This window comes from Narcine bancroftii, chromosome 1 (assembly GCF_036971445.1).
Source record: "Narcine bancroftii isolate sNarBan1 chromosome 1, sNarBan1.hap1, whole genome shotgun sequence".
In the NCBI taxonomy this organism is placed as follows: domain Eukaryota; kingdom Metazoa; phylum Chordata; class Chondrichthyes; order Torpediniformes; family Narcinidae; genus Narcine; species Narcine bancroftii.
This window is the reverse complement of record NC_091469.1, coordinates 371,662,332-371,689,459: the sequence shown is the minus strand read 5'-3', so window position 1 is coordinate 371,689,459 and position 27,128 is coordinate 371,662,332. Positions and strand designations below refer to the sequence as shown.

General features: G+C 40.6%; 1 protein-coding gene across 3 annotated transcripts in view; it reads right to left on the bottom strand.

Annotated features, from left to right (window-relative positions):
* Positions 1-27,128, bottom strand: part of ctnnal1 (catenin (cadherin-associated protein), alpha-like 1) — a 353,327-nt gene that overhangs the window by 58,087 nt on the left and 268,112 nt on the right. For all 3 annotated transcript variants that reach the window (XM_069913288.1, XM_069913286.1, XM_069913287.1), the window contains 2 exons: positions 9,725-9,895; positions 2,591-2,791 (listed from right to left, as the gene is read on the bottom strand). In XM_069913288.1, the coding sequence (XP_069769389.1) occupies positions 2,591-2,791; positions 9,725-9,895 (372 nt within the window). The remainder of the gene's footprint in view (positions 1-2,590; positions 2,792-9,724; positions 9,896-27,128) is intronic.

The following is a 27,128-nucleotide window of genomic DNA, read 5'->3' as shown; positions in this document are numbered from 1 at the left end:
TTCTGTGCCTTTGCTACCTTCAGTGCTTCTTCAAGTGTTGTTCCTCATGGAGACAAATTGTTTCATCAGCAAGAGGAATCATGTGGTAGCTTCCTTACCCATGTTGAACCTCAAATCATGAAGAGTTCATTTGGTCTGGAGTCAGTGATGAGGACCTCCAAGGCTGTATTTTATTGTACTGCAGGAGGTCACACTGGTTACTCACCGTCATCTTCATTTGACACATAAATATTGGCCTTGCCAGCAAAGACACGTTCCATATGCGATCAAAATAAAAATCTAGGTTTTGACCAGCAGCGTATTGAAACACAAAATTGATTACTATAAATCTTTTACTGGGTTACTTCAAGTCTGATTACCCAATCTTACTGAAGGTTTAATGACACAGCTTATTATATTTAAGGATCCATTATCAATAAGCTAAAAGTGGAGCTTTTTCCTACATTCTAGGTTTTAATAATTCAAACCTAGCAAAAAGGATATGAGCAGATGGAACTGTTTCCTTTTGACAGCTGAACTGCTATCTAAAGAAGCAAGTGCTTGTAAACAGTACTTACATTAAATTCATACACAGGAAAATCCATTAATTCAGTCCACCGACAGAAAAAGCTACCTTGCCAAATGCAGCACGATCACATTCAAAGCTGAACTCTGACGATAAGGCACCTTAAATTGAGCATAGCTAACACAATGATGCTGTTAATCCCAAACTTAATTATGCCAAATTGAAGAGTTTATAATTTGTTGCATAAATCATGCACCAAGCCAATTTTCAGATGACGGTTGTTAAGCTGCATCTTGAGTCGATTAATAAAGTGACTAACTGTGACCAAACAAACTGGGACCCCAAACAGCACATGTTAACGTTCCACTCTCATGTACAAACATGCACAATGCTTTTCTAGTCATGTTGTTGTCTGATGAAGTCAACGCACACCAATGGAATGGCATTTAGGCAGATGGAGCAGAATGCTGTGTGTTCTCAATACTTGTGTACTAGCATTTCAATACTGAAATAATAAAAATATAATCAAACATTTAGAAGAAAGATCATTAAAAATTCATTTTAAGAGTGAGAATGATGCTATGTATTGCATGTTCTTGCTTAATAATTAGACTATGACTTTAGCATTTGATTTGGTAGCGGTGTGGAATGAGCTTCTGGGAGAAATAGTGGCGGCAGAGTCAATTTTATTATTTAAGAAAAAGCTGGACAGGTTTATGGATGAGAAGAAGGTGGAGGGTTATGGTCATTGTGCAGGTAGGTGGGACTAGAGAGGAGTGTTTGGTTCGGTGCGGACTAGAAGGGCCTAATGGCCTGTTTCCGTGCTGTAATTGTTATGTTATGTTATGTTATGATTTAACAGTCACTGCGGAGAGGACGACTCAGCCCATGAAAACTGAGCTGAGAATTTTTAAATGCACAGTATTTTTAATTGGAAATTTTAGTAATCATTTAATTTGTCAATGCACAGAAGGCACTGAATGTGATTGATTCAATAACCATATAACATTTAATAAGTTTAGATCACTTGGAATTCAAAACTTATCTTCGGAATTCACATGATATTTTAGTCATATGAACTTATTCACTTTCCCTGTTGACACATGTTCATCATGCTTCAAAAATACTTCCTCCTCAATATCCCATTCTCCAAGACAGACAACAAACGGACGAAGTGCAAGGGCTCGGAGATGGAAGTTCTGTTGTCAGTCTTGAGTATCATTTTGTTCTTTGCAAAGATTTCTCTTGAGATATCTGAATGAGATAAATAATCTGGCCATGAATGAGTTGTACCATTTCTTGTCAATGACCATCTGAAACTTTTCACTACAGCTGTTTCTTCCTCTTTCCCAGACATCTTTTGCTGCAGAGAAATATCCATGTAAATTTACCAGAAAACTCCTCAAGGAAAGCCTCCTGCTCAGAGGCATGTTGGCTGTGGGACATCTGAGGTTCTCAGCTGGACTTACCATGATCCATTGAAGAGTCTTCAACTTGTATAAAACATTCCAAGATCCAATCAAATTAAAATAAACTTCTCTAAATCTTTCTGTGATGACTTCAAATTGAGAACTTGCAACTGCAAACTTCTCAAAGAAACCATTTGTTTATGAATCAGTCAGCTAAAATCATAACATTTTTAAGACCTTTATAAAGATTTTGGTTACCTTCTCAAAATAGTTCCAAGTTCCTCTTCATAACCATGGTCTCACTTTCAATATCATCTTGGAGAATCCAAAATTATATATATATATTTAAAGTTTTGAGGTCTTTTGCTTCACTGACAAAAGGCAAAGGAGGAAAAACCCAACACCCAACCCCAACCAACCAATTTTCCCCTGCAACCGCTGCAATCGTGTCTGCCTGTCCCGCATCGGACTTGTCAGCCACAAACGAGCCTGCAGCTGACGTGGACTTTTTACCCCCTCCATAAATCTTCGTCCGCGAAGCCAAGCCAAAGATGTACAGTGTAGTATTTGTACAAAAACCAACATATTATGTATAAATTATAAACATACCAAAAGACAGAGAAAACATAAGTAAATAGTTAAAAGAATTCAAGCTTTATTCAGAAACAGAACTTACTGCTTGTTTCCATACAGCAACAAGCTGTTCCAGCTCCACCCGGGCTTGCCTGGAGAGTTCCAATATACGTTCTCGATGTTCATGGCTTGTATATGCAGAATCTGTGAAGTCCTCTGTATGCTCCAGGATTACTTCCAGCATCGCCGTAAGTGTTTCCTTAGTAATTCCATTCAAATTATCTCGTAAACCTTCAACCTTCATCTTAAAAAGAAAGGCTAATTAATAATGTGAAAAGTGGTGCCCTGAGCCATATCATCCGGCACGTTCGAGTTAATTACTTCTAGAGGGTCTAGGACATGGTCGTCCACAGTGAGCCTAAAGTAGAGAACCTCTGTCAGCATGAGAAGGTAGCTTAAAGATCTTACTCTTTGACCATAGCAACCCCACCCTAACCCTGGTAGGTGTTTGTCAAACTGCCATTTAAACTGTGCTCTTTAATTTTCTTTTCATTTAAACATTCATAAATCACCAAGGATATGTGAAAAGTTTACAATATTTTTTTAATGGAGTAAAAACATACACACAAATACAATGAAAAAATTAACAATTAAATAAACTTCACTAACCATTTTCCCAGCAGCTAATTTCTGCCATTTGATTGAAATCGCCTGGTGTAACTGTTCCAAGCAAACCTGCAAACATCCTAGGCTGAGAAGTGGAAAATTGGTGGAAGTTCCACAAGGCCACCCACGCAGCTCAGAAGTTGCACAGCTGAGCAGAAAGCTGTAGTACAGATTCGGCTTGGGAATTGCCCTGTCAAGTGTACATCTGCCCACAAATGCACTGCAGACTTGAGTGTAAAGCCCTGCTCATTAATTTTTAAACATACAGAACTTTTAATTGGAAATGTTGCATTCAATGTGATAGATTCATCGACCAGTTAACTACAGGTCAGTTAACATTCATCAAAATTATGCTAATCTATGGCCTTCACTGTAAGAAGTTTTTGAGTACAGGAGCAGGAATATGTTACATCATTACAAAGACTTGGTGAGACCATGTGGAGAGGATTGTGGAATACTATGTAGCTTTCATTTCCACACCCAAAGAAGGAAGTACTTACCATAGAAGGAGTGCAACAAAGCTTCAATAGGTGGACTACTGGGATGAAGTATGAAGTGAAGTTGAGTTGATGAGGCATTTATTTGGAAGAATGAGGAAAGCTTCCATAATTGCGTGATCACAAAAGAAAGTGAGAAAGAGTGAGGTATACAAATAGCAGCAACAAAAGCAGGGAGAGCGAGGGAGAGATAGAGTGAGCTCCATGAAGACAGAAAGAGTGGTGAAAAAGTGGTAAGCTTATCTTCATAGGCTGAGAGTAAGAGTTGGATCTTCATATTGCAGTTGTGCAAAACATTGGTTAGACCACATTTAAAGGATATTGTGTACAGTTCTGGTTGCTACACAATAGGAAGGAGGTGTAGCAATAGAGACAGTTCAGAAGCAATACACAAGGAGAAATTGGATAGACTGGGTTTATTCTCTCTGGAATGTGAGAGGATAAGGGTGACCTTATGGAGGTTTATAAAATCATGAGGTGCATAGATAGGCTATAAAGTCAAAATCTTTTTTGGTAGATCTGGCTAATCTATAACTAGAGGGGACAGGGTTAAGGAGACAGAAGAAATTTAAAGATCAGAGAAGAGTTTTGTTTTCCAGAAAGTGACAATTATATGCATCAAGCTGCCAGAGGAGGTGGTGAGGGCAGATGTAATTGCCACACTTGAAAGGGCATTTGGATACTTGGTTGGATAGGAAAAGTGCTATGGAAATGGGATTAATGAGGACAAAAGGCATTAGCATAGATTGGTATCATGGCCAGGATGGTCTAAAGAGCCATGACTCAACAGGCTGGATACAGGGAGGCAGTTTCTTCTGCCTTCTGTGTGAGAAGGGAGGTGCGGCAATCAAGAACCTCTCAGAAGATGGGATTCGATTCAGTAGAGCAACATAGAGAATCTTCTTCACTGTGGAATTCTCAAACACAGGAAGCTGGGAGGCAGAGTTGTTGAACACATTTAAAAATTCGATGGGCATTGAGGGGAGTCAGTAAAGAGCAGGAATAGAATACTGAAATAAAGGGTCAACCATGTCCAATCTCCATAGGTTGAGTGGCTTATTCCCTTTCATGTCTTTCTATGTTTATATCCAATACAGTATTTGTTTAATATTTCAATTCTTATTCACCTTCTCTGTTTTCAAATATTGACTGTGCTCCAATTGAATTTGCCTGTGCAATTATGATTCTTCATCTTATACAGAGATACGAAGCAGAAACTTTGAGTGAACGGGTTTTTACTCACATCGTTAAGAACCTTTTCATTGTACACGGTAACAATCCATGAATGATCTAAATAATGTAGCTAATCTACATACAGAGAGTAGAAGATTACTTTTCATTCTTCAGGCCTTCACGTCAATATACCAGACATACTCTGCCTGGTCTTATCATTATAAGTAATATAAAGTGGATATTCCATTATTCACATCTGGGCAAGATAAGGGGTGGAATTGTTTTCTGAAAACTGACAGGCACAATTTTTCACCCTGTAGCAGCTTAGCAAGATTATCAATCAAAACTAGGTTGATTGCTGAATATTTTGCTGACCTACCTCAAAGGTCTCCACATAAATGAGCTTAACATAAATAAGTTTTGAAAATTTCAAACTTGCAGACTTTGACTAAAGGCTTGCATATAAAATCACTCACAAGTTGATGCTAAATTAGTAGTTTCAATCAAGGAGACTGCAAAGATGAGAGATTTTTAGGTGGGTTATTTGAGAGGAAATTATACTGTATCCAGCCATTCTTCATATGTTGCAAGACTTCATGGAAAATGAGAAAAATGTCCCAACATAGTAATGTATTATTGTGATGTATGTAGAAATGAATTGAAAACAAAATTTGCAATTTTGCTATTTTTTTACCTAATTGCAAAACACAAAAAAAAAACAAATTGGAATTTATAAAATACAGTAAAATCCTCTTTATCTGGCACTCAATCAAGCGGAAATTCAAACAGCTGGCAAAAAAAAATCGAATAAATAAATAAATTAAAACATTTAAAAGAAGTAAGAATAATAAAGTTTTAAACAAAAGTTTAAAATTGTGGAAATAAATGCTCTCCAAAGCATCACACAACACTTGGGAGCAAACATTCAGCCAATGGAGTGCCCCAGTCATGTCCTGCCCACAGCAGCTATTTGAATTAAGTTTCAATAAAGTTGTGTTTGAATAAAATGGCAGCACACGGGATGAAGAGCCGATAGTGCCACTCACTGCTGGGGCAACTCTCCCAAAGTGTCTCCCTATCCCTGCCTGGAAAGAATCTTTATAATTATATTATTAAGTATATTAGTAAGGCTTTATCTGTAAATAGAGGAAGAGGGGGTTAATTATGACAGCGGCATGGTTAGCATAGCGGTCAGCACTAAGCTGTTTACAGTGCTTGCGAATGGGGTTCAAATTTAAAGGAAGGTGCGCCAATGGCCTGACCGGAACTCTGGCATGGAGGCGAGTCGAGTGATGCCAAGGGTCTGACCAAGACACTGGTGTGGAGGAGAGTTGGGTTGTGCTGAGGGTTTAACCAGGACATTGGCATTGGAGGTGATTTGGGTTGCACTGAGGACCTAATACTGGAATGGAGCTATGTTGGGCTGCACTGAAGGTTTGACCAGGACATTGGTGTGGAGGTGATTTAGGTTGCACTGAGGACCTAACCAGGATACTGGAATGGAGCTGTGTTGGGTTGCACTGAGAGTCTGACCAAGACACTTGTGTGGAGATGAATCAGATTATACCGAGGTCTGACAGGGACACCAGGATGATGAGACGGTCGATGCCGCTCACCACTAGGATAACTCACCCAAAGTGTCTCCCTATCCCTGCCTCGTAAGAGCCTACATCTTTATTAGCATTAGGTATATTAGTAAGGCTTTATTTATAAACATGAGGGAAGGGAAGGGTTAATTATAATGGTGGCACAGTTAGTGTAGCAGCAAATGCAACACTGTTACTGTGCCAGTTCAAATTTAATTTGTGTCAGTTATGGGAATTACTTGATTAAAATAAAATTTACATAAAGTCTACAATGCTGATTTTTTTTCAAATTACTTGACATTCTGCGCTGTCTTTTGTCTTTTAAATTATGTACTCTTAATGCAGGTGCATTAAATATTGTAAGAGTGAGCCTCAGCCACCCGGAAAACTCGCATACCCAGCATCCACGATTCCCGAAGGTGCTGGATAATGGGGCTTTTACTGTATTCTGAAACACATATAAGAAAAGTTTCAGGTTTGTTTTAATATCCTATTGTTCAGATGAATAAATCAGTAAGGAGAAGAATTAAAAATAGAGGCAGGAAAGGCTAGGACATTTTTCCTGGAACATAAGAGGCTGATGAGAGACTTTATGGAATTTATAATATATTTTTTTCCTCTGTGGGGTAGGGGCATCTAAAATTAGGCATAGATTTAAAGCAAGAAGGAAAGACTGAAAAGAGCTCCGACGGGCATGTTCACACAGAGTGTGGTTGGTACACAGAACGAGGTGCCAGAGGAAGTAGTAAAGCCAGGAACTAGTTAACAATTAAAAGACATTTAGACAGGTACATGGATGGGAAAGGTTTGGCGGGATATGGGCTGAACACGTGGAAATTGAACTATCTTACATAGACAGCTTAGTTGGCATGTTCAAGTTGGCCCAAAGAGCTGTAAAACTTTATGATTCTATAATGATTCATATGAGAATTATGTTACTCTGCAACACAGGAACATACTGCTCTGCCTGTACTGTTGTTCCTCTCTATGACTCAGCCAATGTTCCTCCCACTCCCATACACCTTAAAAAAATACCAAGCTGAAAATCTATTGTAAAACAATCTGCTCTATATTAAAATATTTTATGTAGAATTAGCTTTCACAATAGCTTGAAATCGGTTTGGCTGACTTACTTCCTCCAATACAACATTATATTGTATTCATTGGTATCTCATTGGCTCTAAACACTGAGCAACGTTTTTAAGTTAAAAAGTTGTTTATTGTTAATATGTTCCTTTAATCTTGATTAATGCTGTTCAAATGACAAGTAGCCCATTTCGCATCATCGTGTAAAATGGGGATTCCTGGGAAATTTTCCTGGAAACACTGCCGTGAACTGGCAGTGTGAAAATGTCGGCCTTGGAAAATTATCTGGGTCACCCTCTCCCTGCGGTGTGAATCAGCAAATGGCCAAGTAGGGGAAGCATTGAGATGTCAGTGCTTACATGCTGTGTCACATAGGCAATTAAAATAAAGAATCGTAGCACAGAAATCTTGACGACAGTGTTTTGAGGCCGCTCCAGCACCTCGCGATCGCGGCTCAATGCGGGATCAATGGCAGTCATCGTTACCCATAATCCCCCAAGCAGCAGCTGAAACTGCTCTACATTTCTGAGCATGAGGGATTATGGGTAACAAAGTCGGCCATAGATCTCGCATTCTGTCACCATCGTGACGACGACGACATGCCGAAGCGGTGGTGGGGAGGCGATGGATAGCTGGGGGAGGGGCATCTAATTAAAAGTTTGAACCATATCACCAAATCTGAATCTCATTCAGTGCCAATTGGAGAACTGGGTAAAGAAATGCTTTAAAGACACGTGATGATGAAATAAACACCCTATATCCAGTTCATATATCAGTGAAGGTCAGTTTGAATGAACAATAGGGAGTGACAAAAAGGTCCAATTCCAAGATCCTGAGATCTCTGCTTAGAATAGCCTCAGTGTGTTTGGCGACATCGCTGGGGGTGGGACCCCCCACAAATTGCTGGGGAGGACAAGTTACATGGAATTTAGACCGAGGTGTGGAAGGCCCCAGGAGGTTCTGCCTTCCCAGGAATTTCACACTGGGTCACTGCTCATCCGTTGTGTGAAAGGGCCTAGTATCCAATTTTAAATAAATACAGTGGAAGCATTTCTTCAAAATACACAGTAAGACAGTAGAAAGACCCCTAGTCAGTGGGTGCATGGCTCCTGTGAATTGTCTATAGAGAAGGCAGTGCAATCAAAATCAATTTTAGACAAAATACCAAAAAACAAGTAATTGAACCCAAAAGATTTTTTTATAAAACTTCAAATCATACATTTTTTGGATGTCAGGCGGAATTAATAGCAAAGAGTCAAGAGAAAACTCTAGTAGTACACTCAATATTTTCATAAATGGCTTCATTCGTGGAAGCAAATGATTTTTTAAGTGGCTGGGGTGAGGTGTGGGGTGCAAGGAAGAAGATTTGGGGAAGGGAACATTTCTGGATTTCATTCAAGTAATAAATACAGACAAGGTCTCTGGATTACCAATTCAGAAACTGTTATTCCACCACATCTCCTTTGCAGCCTATATCTGGATAAACCAAATTGCTTTTCATTCTATTTTATTGCCAATAAATATCTATTTATATTGTCTACAATTTACTTGTGGCTTCTTGTCCACAGTTTGGAATTCTACTGCATCTATGCAGCAATTATCATATCTGTATAGCAATTTATTGTCCCACTACAAAATTTGGATCAGTTCAAAAAGAATAGAAGGTTTGATTCTGAGAGTTATTTCATCTAATTACTTCTATTTGTGACCATGTAGCATTAAGCCTCTACATCTTTACCACCTGTAGTCTCATTCGAGGACGCACATTTAAGATTGTTGCAAAGTTATGCTTCAACTTAACATATATTATTTTAACACCTATGTAATCCCAAAAGCAATTAGCTGAACTATTCTGTGAGGTACCCACACATTTGCAGATTTTATTGCAAATCAAACCACATACTAACAGTTATTTTTAATTGCAGAGAATTAGCTTCCCTGCAGTTCAGCGATGTTTGTTGCAAAACAGAAATGAAATATCTCATGTTTTAGTAATTTAAAGTCATTTTAACAAACTATAGCAATTCTATAGTGCAATTGTCCATTACTTCTGCAGAGACATGAACCACATTAAAACAACCTGAACATCACCTATGAGATAATGGCATTCTGATGAAAGTCAAGTTCAGTAGTTATCTGCTCAGATCAGCAACAGTACTCTTCAACCAATAAAGCTGATATAAAAAGTCTGCAATTTAAAATGATCATTTAACATCCTTTGATTCTTACTTTAAATTCATTTATGTCAGCATAAATACTAGTGGGATGGATTTCGTTTTCACCATTCGATCTTGAGTCCGTGACAATTTCTATCACCTGGTCCAATGCCAACCTCATGCGATGAAAAACACCTCCCTTATTTATTCTTGCTGATTCACAGTCTGGATGTCGAAGACAAGTCTGTGAAATATAACATAACATCAGTAACAAATGCTCATACAGGAATCATTAAAACTCCAAATTGCATGCACCTCTGGATTGTGGGCTCCATTGTACACCTAGAGCTACTTTGAAACCTTTTTCATCTTACTTCAGAATTCTATTATGCTCATGTAATTTACATTTCAGCTTTAAATGTCAATGTTCTCTTATTTAAATATTTTAGATTTCTTTGGTGTTATTCTTTGTGAGGTGCTTCACAGTAATTTTCTATTTTATGCATATTTTATCCAGTTAGGGATCCAATTCTCTTTATAAGTGTCAAGTAATTCCACTGTTTCACCAAATGCAGCTGTGTAAAATAGCAATATTTGAGGTGGAAAAATACATCATGACTACATTATAAATATCACCCACTTTTATGATTGCTTATGTGATTCATATAAAAAATGTTCTTTGTTCTAAATGTAGTGTATCAGCTAATTAAAAGATCTTTCAACAAAATGTGCTGTGTGTATTGGCACTCAAGAGGCCTGTATTGTTGATTTCTTATTGTATTACTTATAAAAACTCAATTCAAAAAGGTACATTAAAATAATTTGGAGATTTATGGAGTATGAACAAAATTGGAAGCTGCAAATCCTTTGTTAGCTTTTGTACAGTAGAACAATTCCCAGGTCACTGGGGCTGAGAAAATATACTTGAAGCCTTCACATCTGTCTTGAACTTATCCTGTTTTTCTTTTCAAAGCCAATGAACCAAAGCAGCAACTGAGTTCAATTAAAAGGATAAATGCTCTAAAAATTAAAGGGGTTGCAGAGACAGACAATGAAAGACTGAAAATTAACATCCTGAATCAGAGGAGAGTGGATTTCAACATGGCATGAATGGACTTGGAACACCTACTTGCAAATGTATCCATGTGACCAGGGGCTCAGGTACAAGTGAGATGAGGGTGCAGGGTCAACAGATTCCAGAATCAGAATTTATTATCAGAAACAAGTTACGAAATTCAGTGTTTTACGACAGCATCACATTGCAAACATTCATATTGTGAACCATATTACAACACTAATATATTTTTTTTAATAGTAGTGGACGAAATGTAAGGCAGTGTCTTTGGTTCATTGATCTTTCAGGAACCTGATGGCAGTGGGGAAGAAGCTGTCCCTGTGATTCTGAGTGCTTGTCTTTAAGCTCCTGTGCTCCCTTCCCGATGGTAGAAGAATGAGGAGGGCATGGCCTGGGTGGTGGCAGTGGGGTCTTTAAGGATGGAGGCTGCTTTTTTAATACACCACCTCAAGTAGTGAAAGGCAAGGATAGCATATGCAAGAACTCTGCTTGTTAAAAGATAGAGGTGTGGATTAAAATGTAGTTTTTGGTAGAGAACTAAAAACAAGAGTGGTGTGATAGGACATAGAATATATAGGGAGTTTACTTAAAAATTGTTATGGAGAGGGTGAAGAAGTGGGGCAAAATATCACTGGTGTGCAAGCAAAATTACATAAGGACAAGGTGGTAATAAGGAAAAGAGTAGGGTCCATTGCAGGCCAAGGTGTCCCATCTGTGTGACTCTGGAAGACTAAAGCAAGGACTCACAACTGAATTCTTCTAATCTCAAGTAAAGGACAAGGGGAAAAAGGGGAGGTGGGGGGGGGGGGGAAATGGGATATAAAATAAATAAAAGGTGTGTGGTGAAACCACTATTGTACATATTTTCCAGATATAAATGTCATGACCTTTCCTGGTTGGCCCTGCTCTTACTGGCCGGCTCATGTTTCCTCCCCATAAAGGCTGTCATGCCACAAGCCTGCCCCCAGTTCGAATCCGGGTCAGTGTGAGCGACCAACACAGGGATGCTGTCCAACTCTTGTAAATGAAAGCCTTCAGTCTCGGCAACTTTAGTCTTTGTGTAATTGATTATGCATCAAGGTGAGCTTAAAGGTGGATAGATCCCAAGGGCCTGATGAGATGAAATTGGTGGGGCTGACTTTCAAATCTTGGTTTGATTTCAAATTTTCACTAATTTCATGAAATCTTCGCTGACCATAGGTAAGATGCCAACTGACTTGAGGACAGTGAACATGGTACCCTTATTCAAGAAATACAGCAAGGATAAACCATATAATTATAAGACAGTGAATCAAACATGAAGGATAGAGAAATTACTGCAAAAAAAATCTGAGTTAGAAAGGCAGGCATAAATCGAGGAAACTCAGCATAGTTTTCCTATGGGGATATCCTATCTACATTGATTGATTTTTTTGACCAGGTAACAAGTGCATCAATGATGGTACTGCACTTGATGTAGCATACTCGTAGTTCACCAAGGCTTTTCACATGGTACCTCACAGAAGACTCGTCCAAAATTTGGCACATTACATTTGGAATTGGTTTAGTGATTAGAGGAAGAGGGAGATGATCAAGGGTTTGTATATGCAATTAGAAATCTGTGAACAATGGCTTACTGTTGGGATTGGTGCAAGGACCCTGCTGTTTGGTATATATTAATGAGCTGAATGTGAATGTAGGAGATACAATTAGGTTAAGATGCACACAATAAATGATAGGATGGTAGAAAGAACTGAAAAACACAAGGACCATGTTCAAAGATCACTGTTCCAAAAACATAAGACACCAAAATTGGTGGTGTAGTGGACAGTGAGGAAGGATATCTAAGTTTACATTGAGATCAAGATAAATTAGGAAGGTGGACAAAGGAATGGCAAATAGATTTAACTCTGACAAGTGTGAGGTGTTGTCCTTTGTTAAGTTGAATCAGGGCAGATTTAACCAGTGCATTGCATGGCAAGGCTTAGAGTGTTACAGAACATGAAGACCAAGGAGCGCTGAAGGTGGCAATTCAGGAAGGCAAGGTGGCAAAGAAGACGTTTGGCACACTTGTGGGTGGGGTACTGAGTACTGAATCTGGGACCTCATTATACAGCTGTACAAGGTATTGGTGAGGCCACACTTGGAGAACTGTGCGCATTTCTGGTGACCCAGCCATAGGAAGGATATCAATAGGTTGAAGGGTATGCAGAGGAGATTCACCAGCTTGTTGCCAGGATTGAAGAGCTTGAATTATAGGGAAAGGCTGGATAAGATGGGACCTTGTTCCCTGGAACATAGGAGGCTGAGAGGTGATCCTATAGAGGTTTATAAAATCATGAGGGTGAACACAATATAAATCTTTTTCTCAAAGTAGACAATTCTAGAATAAAGGCACAGAAGCATAAGGTGAGATGGGGAGAGATTTAAGGGAGACCTGCAGGCTATGTTTTTCACTGGACTGAGCTGCTCGAGGAAGTTACAATCAGAACGTCATTACGCATTTGGATAGGAAGGGCTGAGAAGAATATGTATCAAATACAGCCAAATTAGATGCTTCTATCACAGCAAGGACCTTTCTAATACAACTTCCTCTCCCACTGCTAATAAAGCCCCTGAGGGAACCGCAAGATTCGTTGGACCTCACCACTCACAGGACAAGTGCAGTACAAGACGTAGTGCAGGTTCAGCCAGTTAGATAGGTGACCAGCTGGAGGGGCAGGTAGGTAATACAGAAGTTCAGAAGATTGCATTAGCTGTAGCCAGATCAGTGACACTACCACCATTCTGTTCTACAGCAGCAAGGGTTTTGATAGATGCTTCTGTGGCCACATGAAAGACTCCCAGATGGATTAGGTTCTCCTTGGTGTCAGGGTGAAGGGAAGGTAGTGGAACTGGATGCATTGACAATATTTAAAAGGCATTTGGGACACACTTGAACAGGCAGGGTACGGATGGACATGAACTTTGTGTCATTAGTTTAATTTGGCATCACAGTTAATGCAGACATGGTGGACTGAAGTGCCTGTTCCTGTATGATGTTCAATGATGACATTGAAATGACGAGAGCAAAGGCACAGCAAGTAGATTTTTATTTATGTCCACAAATCTAAATGTATTTAATTGTTCAGAATGAGTATGTTAGCATTTTAATTGTAAAAGAGCAGCAATTTTAATTGTCTTTAATTGGCAAAAATCATTGATAAATTCCCAAGTCCGGGAAACTGGATTCATCAGCTGTCGCTGCCACTTTAGGTCCACATGGTCACATTTTTGTGCAATACAACATGGCACTGGGCCTACCCCCTCAGCTGCAATGGAAGACCATGCTCTGAAGGAAACTCTGTGGCAAACAGCCAGCTCAGAGTCTGCAGAAGATATATCCCACTGTATTTGCTCAAAACTGCTGGTTATTTGGTGGGTCAGCTGGTTGTTTTATGTGTTGAGTCTCTTTCAGCACATAACTGGACAACTACTGATGACTTTTAATGAAGTGGCACTGGTTGCAGTCTTTTAGTAGATTGTTTTTGGGGTAGAGCTAAATGGGAATATTGTAGATAGGCAAGAGCATTCACCTGGATGTAATGGGCCAAAGTGTCTGTTGCATTGACAATGAGCTGATGGGAATGAAGACAAAATAAAGGAAGACTTGCATTTATATTAAACTCTTCAGAGCCTCAGAATATTCCACACTTCACAACCAATGAAATACTTCAGTGTGAACATTGTGGTAATGCAGCCAAAGTGGATACTGAATGCTCCTATCATGTGATAATAACCAAATTATCTGCATTTTCTTGATGAAATTTAAGGGCCAAGCCAATGGGTGTCATCACACAACTTCTGGTTCACTTAAATCCAACTTGCAGAGCATTTCATCCAAAAGATGAACTTCCATTAATGTACCACTCCCTTTGTAGTGCACAGCCAATCAAAGTTTTTGTGCTGGATTTGCAGAAGGGTGATTTAAGCCTATAAACTTCTGACTCTGATGGGAAGGTGCGATCAGCTGAATCTGACTGGCGGACACAAGACATTAAAAGGTGAAGGAAAATTTGCTTTTCCAATTTCATTTATCATTTAAACTTTGTTCTGTAACACTCCCTTTTCCTGCTCAGGACATAGGTGCAATTGTGCATTGTGCAATCTTGGGTTGTCTCTTTTTGATTAAGGTTAATGGAGCCGAGGCAAAAAGAGAATGCAAATAAACAAGGAACAAAGAATAACAGAATAAAGTTGGGAGAAAAGCCAAAATAACTCAAGAACAAGGCCGATAAGAACAAAGTTCATTGTGGAATCTAACCTAACTCACCATGAAAGGATTTCACATAATCTATAAAAGAAGCCTTGTGGGAATTGGTGTAATAAGCCACATATACCATAAACATTATATTGGAACGAGAAGCACAAGAGGGGAAATTTTCAAGTAATTATTAGGAGATTAAATGATATTAGTGATATGAATCAACTAAAATTTGAGAATTATCCAGATAAATATATTTCAACTCCTTTACAAAATACAGCCACAGATGGCAAAATCCTCAGATGAAATGTTGATAACTGTGATGATCGACCAAACAGCAGAGTGTTTCTGTAAACTCTGTGTCCTACCTTAGATCGGCTACAGAGATGGAACCTGGATATCACTTTTACAATTTGTAATTGTAGTAGAAACACACTCTTCTTTGGTGCACCTCTGTCTCGGTGGCCAGTGGAGACTCGCCATATAACACGATCTTGGGAAGGCGATGGTCCTCCATTCTGGAGACGTGACCTACCCAGTGCAGTTTGATCTTCAGCAGCGTGGATTCGATGCTGTCGGCCTCTGCCATCTCGAGTACTTCGATGTTGGTGATGAAGTCGCTCCAATGAATGTTGAGGATGGAGCAGAGACAACGCTGGTGGAAGTGTTCTAGGAGCCGTAGGTGATGCCGGTAGAGGACCCATGATTCGGAGCCGAACAGGAGTGTGGGTATGCCTAAAGAAATCTCTTGGTGCCTGCCACATTGACCACCGCCAGTGGGCTGATATCGCCTCAAATTGTGCATCTTGGCACCTCACAGTTCGGCAGGCAGCAACCTCCTTTGAAGAAGACCGCAGAGCCCACCTCACTGACAAAAGACAAAGGAGGAAAAACCCAACGCCCAACCCCAACCAACCAATTTTCCCCTGCAACCGCTGCAACCGTGTCTGCCTGTCCCGCATCGGACTTGTCAGCCACAAACATGCCTGCAGCTGACGTGGATATTACCCCTCCATAAATCTTCGTCCACGAAGCCAAGCCAAAGAAAGAAAAGAAAGAAACACATTGAAATGCTGGAGGAACTCACCAGGTCTTGCAGCATCCAAAGGAGAAAAAGATAATATTGCCGACGTTTCGGGCCTGGGCCCTTCCTCAAGGAATAGGTAATGAATAAGCAATGAAACAGGAAATCTCAGAAAGGAGACAGTGCTGGCTGGAGGAGAAGTCCAGTCCAACAAAAGGTGTTAATTACATATGTTGAGGGGCGAGGTGAGAATTGATTTTGTCTGTATGAAGGGAGAGAGGGAAAAGGGGGAGAGAGATTTATTTTACTCTTTAAAAACTTTTTACATGTCATTGTTTGCGACATTCATAACTCAGCTGCTGGAACCCAGGCAAGTGTTTATCCTTAGTGCAAATTCAAACGTAAACCAAGGCAGTCACATTATGGCCTTTTCTTATCCTAATTTTGCAAATTAACTTTTATGTATCTCAACAATTCATATTTTGATTGTATCTCATTCCTAAATGCAAATTCGAAAAAAAACCCACCTGTAATCTCTCTCTTTTTGTTTAACAATTTCCCCAAAAAATTAAATACATGCATTCACATTATTTGAACAATACAGGCAAGGCTGAGATTTATTAGCCTTTCCTAAATTATATTATAATATCTTGAATAACTTTACATTCCTCATTATTAATGTTTCGTGATTCCTGATATTAACATGCTGTATTCACACACAGATCTGAAGTCATCTTTTAAAAATCTATTGATAATAGTTTAATGCAAAAGGAAACAGATTTTGGGGACAATAATGATTAAACCTAAATGATTTTCCCTCCCGTGGCTCCGTCTGCCCATTTCCGATGATGATAGTGAATCCTTTCCCTCATTCTAGAATTAAGCTGACACCGAACCAAAGGTAAGAGACTCAACCACCATACATTACAACTCTGTTACATTGAAGAATTTGCTTTGAAGAATTCTAACAGACTCGAAAGATCAGTTAAAATTATCGCAAATAGCAGAGGACCTGGTAGCAAGCTGTCAAATAATCAGCTGGAAACATCCATCAACTGGAACTACCGGAATTGATCGTTATCAGCAACTTCATGTTGAATAATTTATTGTTAACTTACAGACATTGACCTAGAACATACAGCATAGTATAGGCTCTTCCATCCATTGTGACATCCAATGTAAACCTATTCCACAACAATCTAATTTTTTCCTACCTCATACCCATAACCCTCTATTTTTCTGGCATCCACAAGTCTTTTGAATGCCACGATAATAGAAGTCCAAAAATCCGGATGCCAGAAATCTGGACCACCCAAGAATCCAGACTTCTTGAAAACTCTTGGCTCAAATCCGAACCACCTGAGAATTCGGACTTCTCAAATCCTCTAGGCTTTTGTGTGCGTGCATTGATGCATAAGCACCACAGATGCACAGCGGCAGCAAGCGATCACACAGAAGTCACAGAAATGCAAGAAAAAATATTTGTGATTTTGTACTTTGCATTTTATATGAAAACATGTTCCATAAATAAACTATCAACATTTACCTGTTTATTCTCCTTAAATTTGAATGTTAAAAGTGCTGCCTGAGTATCCGGAAAATCCAAAAATCTGGACCAACTTAATCCCGAGCAGTCCAAATTCTAGGACTTTTACTGTAATGTGCTAGCCTCCACTGCCATCCCTGAAATGCATTCCAGCCACCCACCACTCTGAGTAAAAACTTACCTCAGACTTTTCCCCTAAAACTTCTTCCATTCACTTTAAACCAATATCCTCTAGTATTTGTTCTTCTTGTCCCAGAAAAACAAGGTGCTGGTTTTCCATCTTATCTAAGCCCTTAATAGAGGTATAGCTTATATACCCTTATTGTCACCTCTCATCCTTTAAAGCTCCTTTATTGTTCTCAACATTTCTTGAATTTCTCTGCGAATTGACAAAGGAATTTTACAGGTTTTCTCTCCTTTCCTGGAGTTAACTGTGCACAAGGATAGGGGGATGTTCAGGAGCCTGGCGATTTTTCTCACAGATGTAGAAATATTTCTCTCCATTCTGTCCAGCACGTCTAAGGTTGAATAATGCCACCAATGGTTCCCTGGCTGCCAGAAACATTTGCTGAATGACTGATCCTGAAGGAAGACTTTCTATCAAAATGAGAAAGCTTACTCCTCCTGTGGCCGAACAGAGATCAAAGCATTTTCCCAACACAATGTCAGCAGGCGATTTTCTGAATCAACCATGAAAACGAATAAATTAATTATTTAGATACTGGGGAGAAGTTCAAGCTGATAAGTGTATCAACTGTCACTTATCAAGGTACCTTTTCACTTGAAAGAATATGGACTGTTTTTCATAAACCTATCTGAAGAATACACCATTTCCAGTAAACTTGCTAACAATTTAAAACCAGAAAATAACACCTATATTTCCATTTTGATTTGAAAACTTTTAAAGTCATCTTTTTAAAAAATTCAGCACACACTCTAATTTCCAAATTACTCATACAGCAATTGAGGTCTGGGTGTTGAAATTCACTACCATATTGTACATAATTAACTTCCACTTTTGCAAATCATTTTCTAAATTCACTCAATTCTCATTTAGATTTTAGCCTCTGGTATTGCTAATTTAATTCTCTCATTTTTAATGCCAAAGCTTCTAAATTCCTTGCTCAAATTGGGTCATCACCTACGATGAGCAGTACTTCACATTTCAAATAACTGACATTTACATTTCAAGAACATACCAATGGAACTATAAATGTATGCAGAATAAGTCAAACATGGATCAGCCACATCACCTTCAGTGAATGGAAATCATGTAGATCCTACGAACTGATTGAAAATTCAATGCAAGTGAAATGAACCTGATCAGTTTCGATGGGAGAGCATTTTGAAATCAGTGATCACAACTCTAAATTTTAAAATAGTTATGGATACAGATATGACTGCATCTTGGGGGAAGGAGTTAAATTAGTGGAGACTAATGACAGCAATTTTAGGCAAGAAAATGAGAGAAGATAGTTCAAACCTGTTATTGGGCAAGTCCATATTGGACATTGGGTGTAGCTTAAAAATGAACTAGTCAGAATTCATGACCATTATGTCCCTGTGAACAAAAGGTCATGGATGAAAATGTTCAAGAACCTTGGATGACAGGAAACCACATAAATTAAGTCAAAAATAAAAACGAAGCAAATATAAAATACAAGGCCTTCGGGGAAGTTGGAAAGAACTTAAACAGGAAGTTACGAGGGCTGGAATCATAGAACACTATAGCGCAGAAAACAGTCCATCGACTCTTCTAGTCTGTGCTGAAATAGCATTCCACTAGTCCCATTGACCTGCACCCATTCCATAACTCTCCAGACCTCTCCATCCATATATCTATCCAATTTATTCTTAAAATTTAAAGAGTGAGCCCACATTTATTATGTTAGATGGCAGCTCTTTCCACACTCCCACCATTCTGAGTGAAGGAGTTGTCCCTAATGTTCCCCCTAAACTTTTTCTCTTTCACCCTAAAGCCATGTCTTCTTGTATTTATCTCTCCTAATTTAAGTGGAAAGAGCCTATTTGCATTTACTCTGCATATACCCATCATAATTTTGTAAACCTCTATCAAATCTCCCCTCATTCTTCTACGCTCCAAGGAATAAAGGCCTAACCTGTTTAATGTTTCCTTGCAACTCAGTTTCTGAAGACCTGGTAACATCCTAGTAAATCTTCTCTGCACTCTTTCAATCTTACTAATATCCTTCCTGTAGTTTGGTTACCAGAACTGCACACAATACTCCAAATTTGGCCTCACCTAACATCTTATACAACTTCATCAAACTTCCCCACTCCTGTACTCAATACTTTGATTTATGAAGGCCAAGATGCCAAAAGCTTTCTTGACAACCACATCTACCTGTGACACCACTTTCAGGGAATTATGAATCTGTATTCCCCAATCCCCTTGTCCCTCCACACTCCACAGTGCCCTGCCATTTACTATCTTGGTTTTCCCTTCCAAAATGAAACACCTCACTCTTGTCTGCATTAAATTCCATCTGCCATTTTTCAGCCCATTTTTCCAGTTGGTCCAGATCCCTCTGCAAGCTTTGAAAGCCTTCCTTGTTGTCTAAAATGCCTCCAATTTTAGTGTCATCAGCAAACCTGCTGATCCAAATTCCCACATTATATCATCCTGACAACAAAAATGGTCCCAATACAGATCCATGAAGCACAACACTAATCACAGGCCTCCAGTCCGAGAAGCAATCATCCACTACCACTCTCTGTCTTCTTCCATTCAGTCAATTTTGAATCTAGTTTATCACCTCTCCATCAATACCTAGTGCCTGAACCTTCTGAACTAACTTCCCATGTGGGATCTTGTCAAAGGCCTTACTAGATCCATGTTGAGAACATCTACAGCCATTCCTTCATTTACTTTCTTGGTAACCTCCTCAGAAAACTCTATAAGATTCATTAAACATGACCAACTATGGACAAAGCCCTGCTGACTATCCATAATCACCCCTTGGCTGTCCAATTATTGTATATCTGATTTCTCAGAACAGCCTCCAATAATTTACCTACTACTGACATCAGGCTCACCGGCCTGTACTTTCCTGGTTTACTTTTGGAACCTTTTTTAAACAATGGAACAACATGAACTGCCCGCCAATCCTCCAGCACCTCATCTGTGGCTAAGGACATTTTAAATATATCTGTCAGGGCCCCTGAAATCTATACACTAGTCTCCCTCAAGGTTCAAGGGAATATCATGTCAGGCCCAGGTGATTTATCTACCTTTATTCGCTGTAAGGCAGTAAACACCTCCTCCTCTTTAATTTTTTTTATGTTGCATGAAACTACTGCTTGTTTCCCTTCCTTTCTTATACACTATGCCAGCTTCCTGAGAAAATACTGATACAAAAAAAATGTTTAATATCTTCCCCATTTCATTAGGCTCCACACATAGTTGACCACTCTAATCTTCTAGAGGACCAATTTTGACCCTTACTATCCTTTTACTCTTAGCATACTTGTAGAAACCCTTTGGGTTTACCACCACATTACCACCAAAGCAACCTCATGGCTTCTTTTTGCCTTCCTGATTTCCCCTTTAAGTATTTTCTTACATTTTCTATACTCTTCTTGTACCTCATTTGTTCCTTGTTGGCTATATTTGCTATACACCTCTCTCTTTGTCTTAACCAAATCGCTAACATCCCTTAAAAACCAAGTTTCCCTCTGCCTGTTAACTTTACCTATAATCCTGACAGGAACATGCAAACTCTACATCCTCAAAATTTTGCCTTCAAAGGCCTTCCACTGACTGAACACATCCTTGTCAGAAAACAACTTATCCCAATCTGCTCTTCTCTAGATCCTTTCTCATTTACACAAAATTGGCCTTTCTCCAATTTAGAATCTCATCTTGAGGACCAGACCTGTCGTTATCCACAATTAACTTGAAACTAATGAAATTATGGTCACTGAACCCAAAATTTTCACCTGCACATACTTCTGTCACTTAACCTGCCTGGTTCCCCAATATGAGATCCAGTATTGCACTTTCCCTAGTTGGTACCTCTATATTGGTTTGGGAACCTCATCCAGCTCTAGCCTTAGGGGCTGTTGAGGGAGCTGGAGCAGGGCGGAATCTTGGACTGAGCGGTTGGTACTGAAAAGAGATTGGAAGTGTTCTGACCATCGGTTGAGGATGGAGATCTTGTCGCTGAGGAGGACTTTGCCGTCTGAGCTGCGCAGCGGGCTTTGGACTTGGGGTGAGGGGCCGTACACAGCCTTTAGAGCCTCGTAGAAACCCCTGAAGTCGCCAATGTCCGCGCTGAGCTGTGTTCGTTTGGCGAGGCTAGTCCACCACTCATTTTGGATCTCCCGGAGTTTGCGCTGAAGATGGCTGCATGCGCGACGGAAGGCTTGTTTCTTCTCTGGACAGGACGGCTTTGTAAGGTGAGCCTGGTGGGCAGCTCGCTTCTTTGCCAGCAGCTCCTGGATTTCCTGGCTGTTTTCGTCAAACCAGTCCTTGTTTTTCCTGGAGGAGAAGCCCAGTACCTCTTCAGTGGATTGCAGTATGGTAGCCTTCAACTGATCCCAGAGGGTTTCAGGGGACGGGTCCGTGAGGCGGGTTGCAACGTCGAGCTTTGCTTTGAGGTTTGCCTGGAAGTTTCCTCTCGCTTCGTCTGACTGCAGTTTTCCAACATTGAACCTCTTTCTGGGGGCTTTATTGTTCCTGGGCTTTGGCTTGAAGTGAAGGTTGAGCTTGCAGCGAACCAGCCGGTGGTCAGTGTGGCATTCCGCGCTAGGCATGACCCTGGTGTGGAGCACATCTTGTTTGTCACTTTCTCGCACCAGGATGTAGTCCAGGAGGTGCCAGTGTTTGGATCGGGGATGCATCCAGGTGGTCTTAAGGCTGTCCCTCTGCTGAAAAAGGGTGTTTGTAATGACAAGCCGCTGTTCTGCGCAGAGCTCCAACAGGAGGCGCCCATTGTCGTTGCACTTGCCGACGCCATGCTTGCCCAGGATTCCTGGCCAGGTTTCTGAGTCTTTGCCGACACGAGCGTTGAAGTCGCCCAGGATGACAACCTTGTCGGCTGTAGGGGTACGTTGGATGAGGTTGCGCAGGTCGGTGTAGAACTTGTTCTTTTCTGCTGGTTCCGCCTGGAGGGTTGGAGCATAGACACTGATGAGGGTGATGTGACGCTTGTTTTGAAGTGGGAGTCGCATGGACATGATTCGGTCCGAGAGGCCTGTCGGAAGGTTTTCGAGTTTGGAGGCAATGAAGCTCTTGACCATGAAGCCTACACCAGATAGGCGTCGTTCATCCGAAGGCTTGCCAGACCAGTAGAGTGTGTAGCCCGCGCCGCGTTCTTGGAGGCTGCCTACATCTGCCAGGCGGACTTCACTGAGAGCGGCTATGTCGATGTCAAGTCTGAGGAGTTCATGTGCAATGAGGGCAGACCGACGTTCAGGTCGGTGGCTGTCAGTCTTGTCTAGCATGGTTCTGATGTTCCAGCATGCTAGCTTGAGTTTGTGAGCATCTTTTGAGGGGGAGGACGTGGAGGGGGAGGACGTGGAGGGGGAGGACGTGGAGGGGGAGGACGTGGAGGGGGAGGACGTTGAGGGGGAGGACGTGGACCTGTCCTCGGGCCTGCGCAAAGGAGCTTTTAGGTGGAGTGCAGTGCGCGCAGTACTGGCCCCACCCTTTACACCCATGGTTCGTGTGCCGTGGCCAAGCAAGCTGGGACGTGGCAGCGAGGTCCTTGGGTCGTAGGTTTTATATCGGAGTGGCCTTCTCCTAGAAAACTTTCCTGAACACATTTGACAAACTCCAAGCCATCCAGCCCTTTTACAGTATGGGAGTCCCAGTCAATATGTGGAAAGTTAAAATCTCCTACTATCTCATCTTTCTGTTTCTTACATTGGTCTCTTATCTCTCCACAGATTTTTTTCCTCCTATTCTCTCTGACTACTGCATGGCTAGAAGGAATAATGAAATGTCCTTGGTGAGTAGGATTAAGGAAAACCCCAAAGCATTTTATACATGCATAAAAAAAATGAGGTTAGCTAGGGAATGGGTTAGACCATTCAAAGACTGAGGAAGGATTTAATGTCTGGAGACAAAGGAAATGAGTAAGGTAATAATTGAAATTAATACTTTGTATCAGTATTCATCAAAGAACAGTACAGTGTGATTAGGGGGAATGGTGATATTCTAGGGTATGATAATGAGTTTATTGTCATATATATTGTACATTTATCAAGGAGGAAGTGGTGTTAGGGGTCTTGAAAAATTTTAATGGCAACAAGTCCCCAGAGGGTAATAAGCCCAATGCCCCAATCATAGGTTATTGAGGGAGGCAAGAGAGGAGATTGCTGGGCCTTGACAGAGATCTTTGTGTCCTCTTTAGCCAAAGGTGAGGTTGAAGAGGACTGGAGATTAGACAATGTTGTTCCTTTATTCACAAAAGGCAAGAGGAATAATCCAGTATATTATAGGCCAGTGAACCTTGCTATAAAATTATTGGGGATGATTCTTAGGGACACAATTTACATAAACTACTTTAGTGGAAAATTATGGATTGATTTGCAATAGTCAGTGTAATTTTGTGCAAGGGAGGTTAATTTTTGTGAACCTGAAGATTTTTTTTGAGGAGATGAAGATAATTGATGAAGGTAGGGCAGATAATGTTGTCTAAATAGATTCATAGAATTCTACTGCAATAGAACATGTCCTTTAGTCCAATTTATCCATGAACTTTAAACAAAGCATTCAACAAGGTCCCTCATGTAAGTGAGATCCAGCAGATTAAGGGCCTGGGAGAAATCAAAGGTGTCCTTCATAGATTGGATTCAAAATTGGCTAGGCCATAGAGACAGAAGGTAGTGGCAGAGAGGTGTTATTCTGATTGGCATTTTGTGAATAGTAGTGTTCCACCGGGATCAGTGTTGTGGCCTCTGCATTTCTAATACATATTTTACAAATAGTTGGGACAAAGGTGTGGGTGGGATTTTTAGTAGGTTTGCAGACAATGCAAAAATTACTGAAGTTCTGGAGTTTGAGGGAGAATATAGAAGAAAGCATGGGTGAAGAAATGGCATGTAGTTGGTTTAAACCAGACAAGTGTGAGGTGTCACATGTTGGGAGATCAAATGCAAGGTGAACATCTACTGTACAAAGCAAGACCTATTGGAGCAATCATGTACAGAGGATTATTGAGCTGCAACCCCATAGCTTCCTGAAAGTAGCAACACAAGTAGGTGTGGAAGGTGTCTGGTATGCCTGCCTTCATCTGTTGTAGTGTTGGGGATAAAAGTGAGGAAGTTATTTTCCAACTGCACAAAACTTTATCAGCCACACTTGGACTACTGTAGGTATTTCAGATTGCTGCATTACAGGAAGGGCGTGAAGGTTTTATACAGGGTGCAGAAGAGATTCATAAGGATGCTGTCTGTATTAGGTAGTATTAACTATGAGGAGAAGTTAGACAAACTTAGATTGTTTATTTTGGTGTGTTGGGGGGGGGGGGCGACCTGATATAGACATTAATGAGAGGCATTGACAGGATGGAAAAATCAAATGGCTGAACGCACAGCTTTGAGGTGAGAAAGGGGACAATTAACAGAGGTTTAAAAGATAAATATTATTTTATGGAGTGGTAAGGGTCTGGAATGAACTGTCAAAGAGACTGTGGAAACAAACCCTACAGCAATGGTTAAGAGGCAAAGAAGCATTTGGATAGGCACATGAATAGGCAATAGATGGAGGAATCTAGATCACGCGCAGACACAACAGGATTAGTTTAATTTGGGTATCGTGGTCAGTACAGACATTATAAGCAAAAGGGTTCTGTTCTGTGTTCCACACTAGCCTTGCCACATGGAAAGTATACATCCTTCCTACCAATTAAAGGGGAAGAGAAAGATTTAAATTAGAGATTCTACAGAGGGATGAACTTGCTATGGACAGGTTGGATCTGCAGAGGAACATTAAGAGCTGTTGTTCAGGTTTGGAGGCAGTTAATGGCAGGTGAGAGAAGTCCAGCTGCAATTTTTAAATGGCCATAGGATGCAACAATCTCAAAAGCTGTGCAGAATAATTTGCAGGGCAGATGAAACAAAACAGAAGGTAAATTGGGAAAGCACTGCAAGATGTAGAAGAGGGGAAGAAAAAAAAACAAACCCCAAACACAATGAAATTCTAGACACAATAAAGGCTTTAATGTGTGCAGAGAGTCTGGAGAGGGCACAGCTGAAGGGGTAGCCATGGGTCCCTGCATGGGTCCCAGGTATGCCCATCATTTTGTTGGCTATGTGGAGCCTACACACAGGCAACTATTACATTGACAACTACATTGGTGCTGCCTCATGCACCCATAATGAGTTCGTCGACTTTATCCATTTTGCTGACCTCAAATTCACTTGGTCCATCTCTGGCAACACTCGACCCTTTCTCAGTCTCACTATCTTCATCTACGTAGACAAGGAGTCGACAGACATTTTCTACAAACCCACAATCTCCCACTTTCCTCGACTATACTTTTTTATACCCTTTCTATTCCTTTTTCATAATTACTCCATTTCCATCACATCTGCTCCCAGGATGTGGTTTTCCATTCCAGATCATCCGAGATGTCCTCCTTCTTCAAAACATATGGCTCCCCCTTAACTACTATCCACTCAGCCCTCACTCATATATCCTCCATTTCCCACACATCTGCTCTGGCACACTCCACCCGCACACACAACAAGGACAGGATTTCCCTTGTCCTCACCTACCACCCCACCAGCCTCCTCATCCAACATATCAACATCTGCAATTTCCATCACCTACCAGATATATTTTCCCCTTGGCACCAACCTGTAACTGCAAGAAATGCTACACTTACGCCTACTCCTCCTCCTCCTCCCTCACTACCTTTTGCGACCTTCTAGGCGAAGCAACAATTCACTGGTAAATCTACATGGGTCATCAACTGCATCCAGTGCACCCGTTGTGGCCTTCTCTGCATTGGAAAGACTGGATGTAGTCTGAGAGCTTGCTTCATTGAGTAGCTTTGCTTTGTCTGCTGTAATAGCAGGGATCTCCCAGTGCAACCCATTTCAATTCCCCATCACGTTCCCTTGCTGACATGTCTGCCCATGGTCTCATGCACTGCCAAATTGAGATTACAGGTAAATTGAAGGAACACTTCATATTCTTACTGGGCACCCTCTAACCAGATGGCATTAACATCGACCTGAGATTTCCATTAGCTCCATCCCCTTTCTGCCTCTCTGTCTTACCTTATCTGTCTCCTTTTCATTAATTTACCCCCCCCTATCAATTCTCACTTTTTCTCTCCTGCCATCCCATTCATGCCTAGCTGTGGTCTCTTTGCTGCTGGCCTGTGTTCCTCCCACTGCCCCTTCTTCCCTCCTCTCCAAACTTTTTATTCAGGCACCTGCCTGCTTTTTGCTCATACCCTGATAAAAGGCTCAGGCCCGAAAGGATGACTATTTCTCATTGCCTTATACGGACGCTGCAGGACCTTTTGTGTATTTATTGGAAAAGACAGGACAAGGTACAACCTGAGATGAAGTGTAGCTAGTGGCCAAGAGGAAGTTCAACAGTGGCTGCTCAACAATGATCTTTGTATTAAAT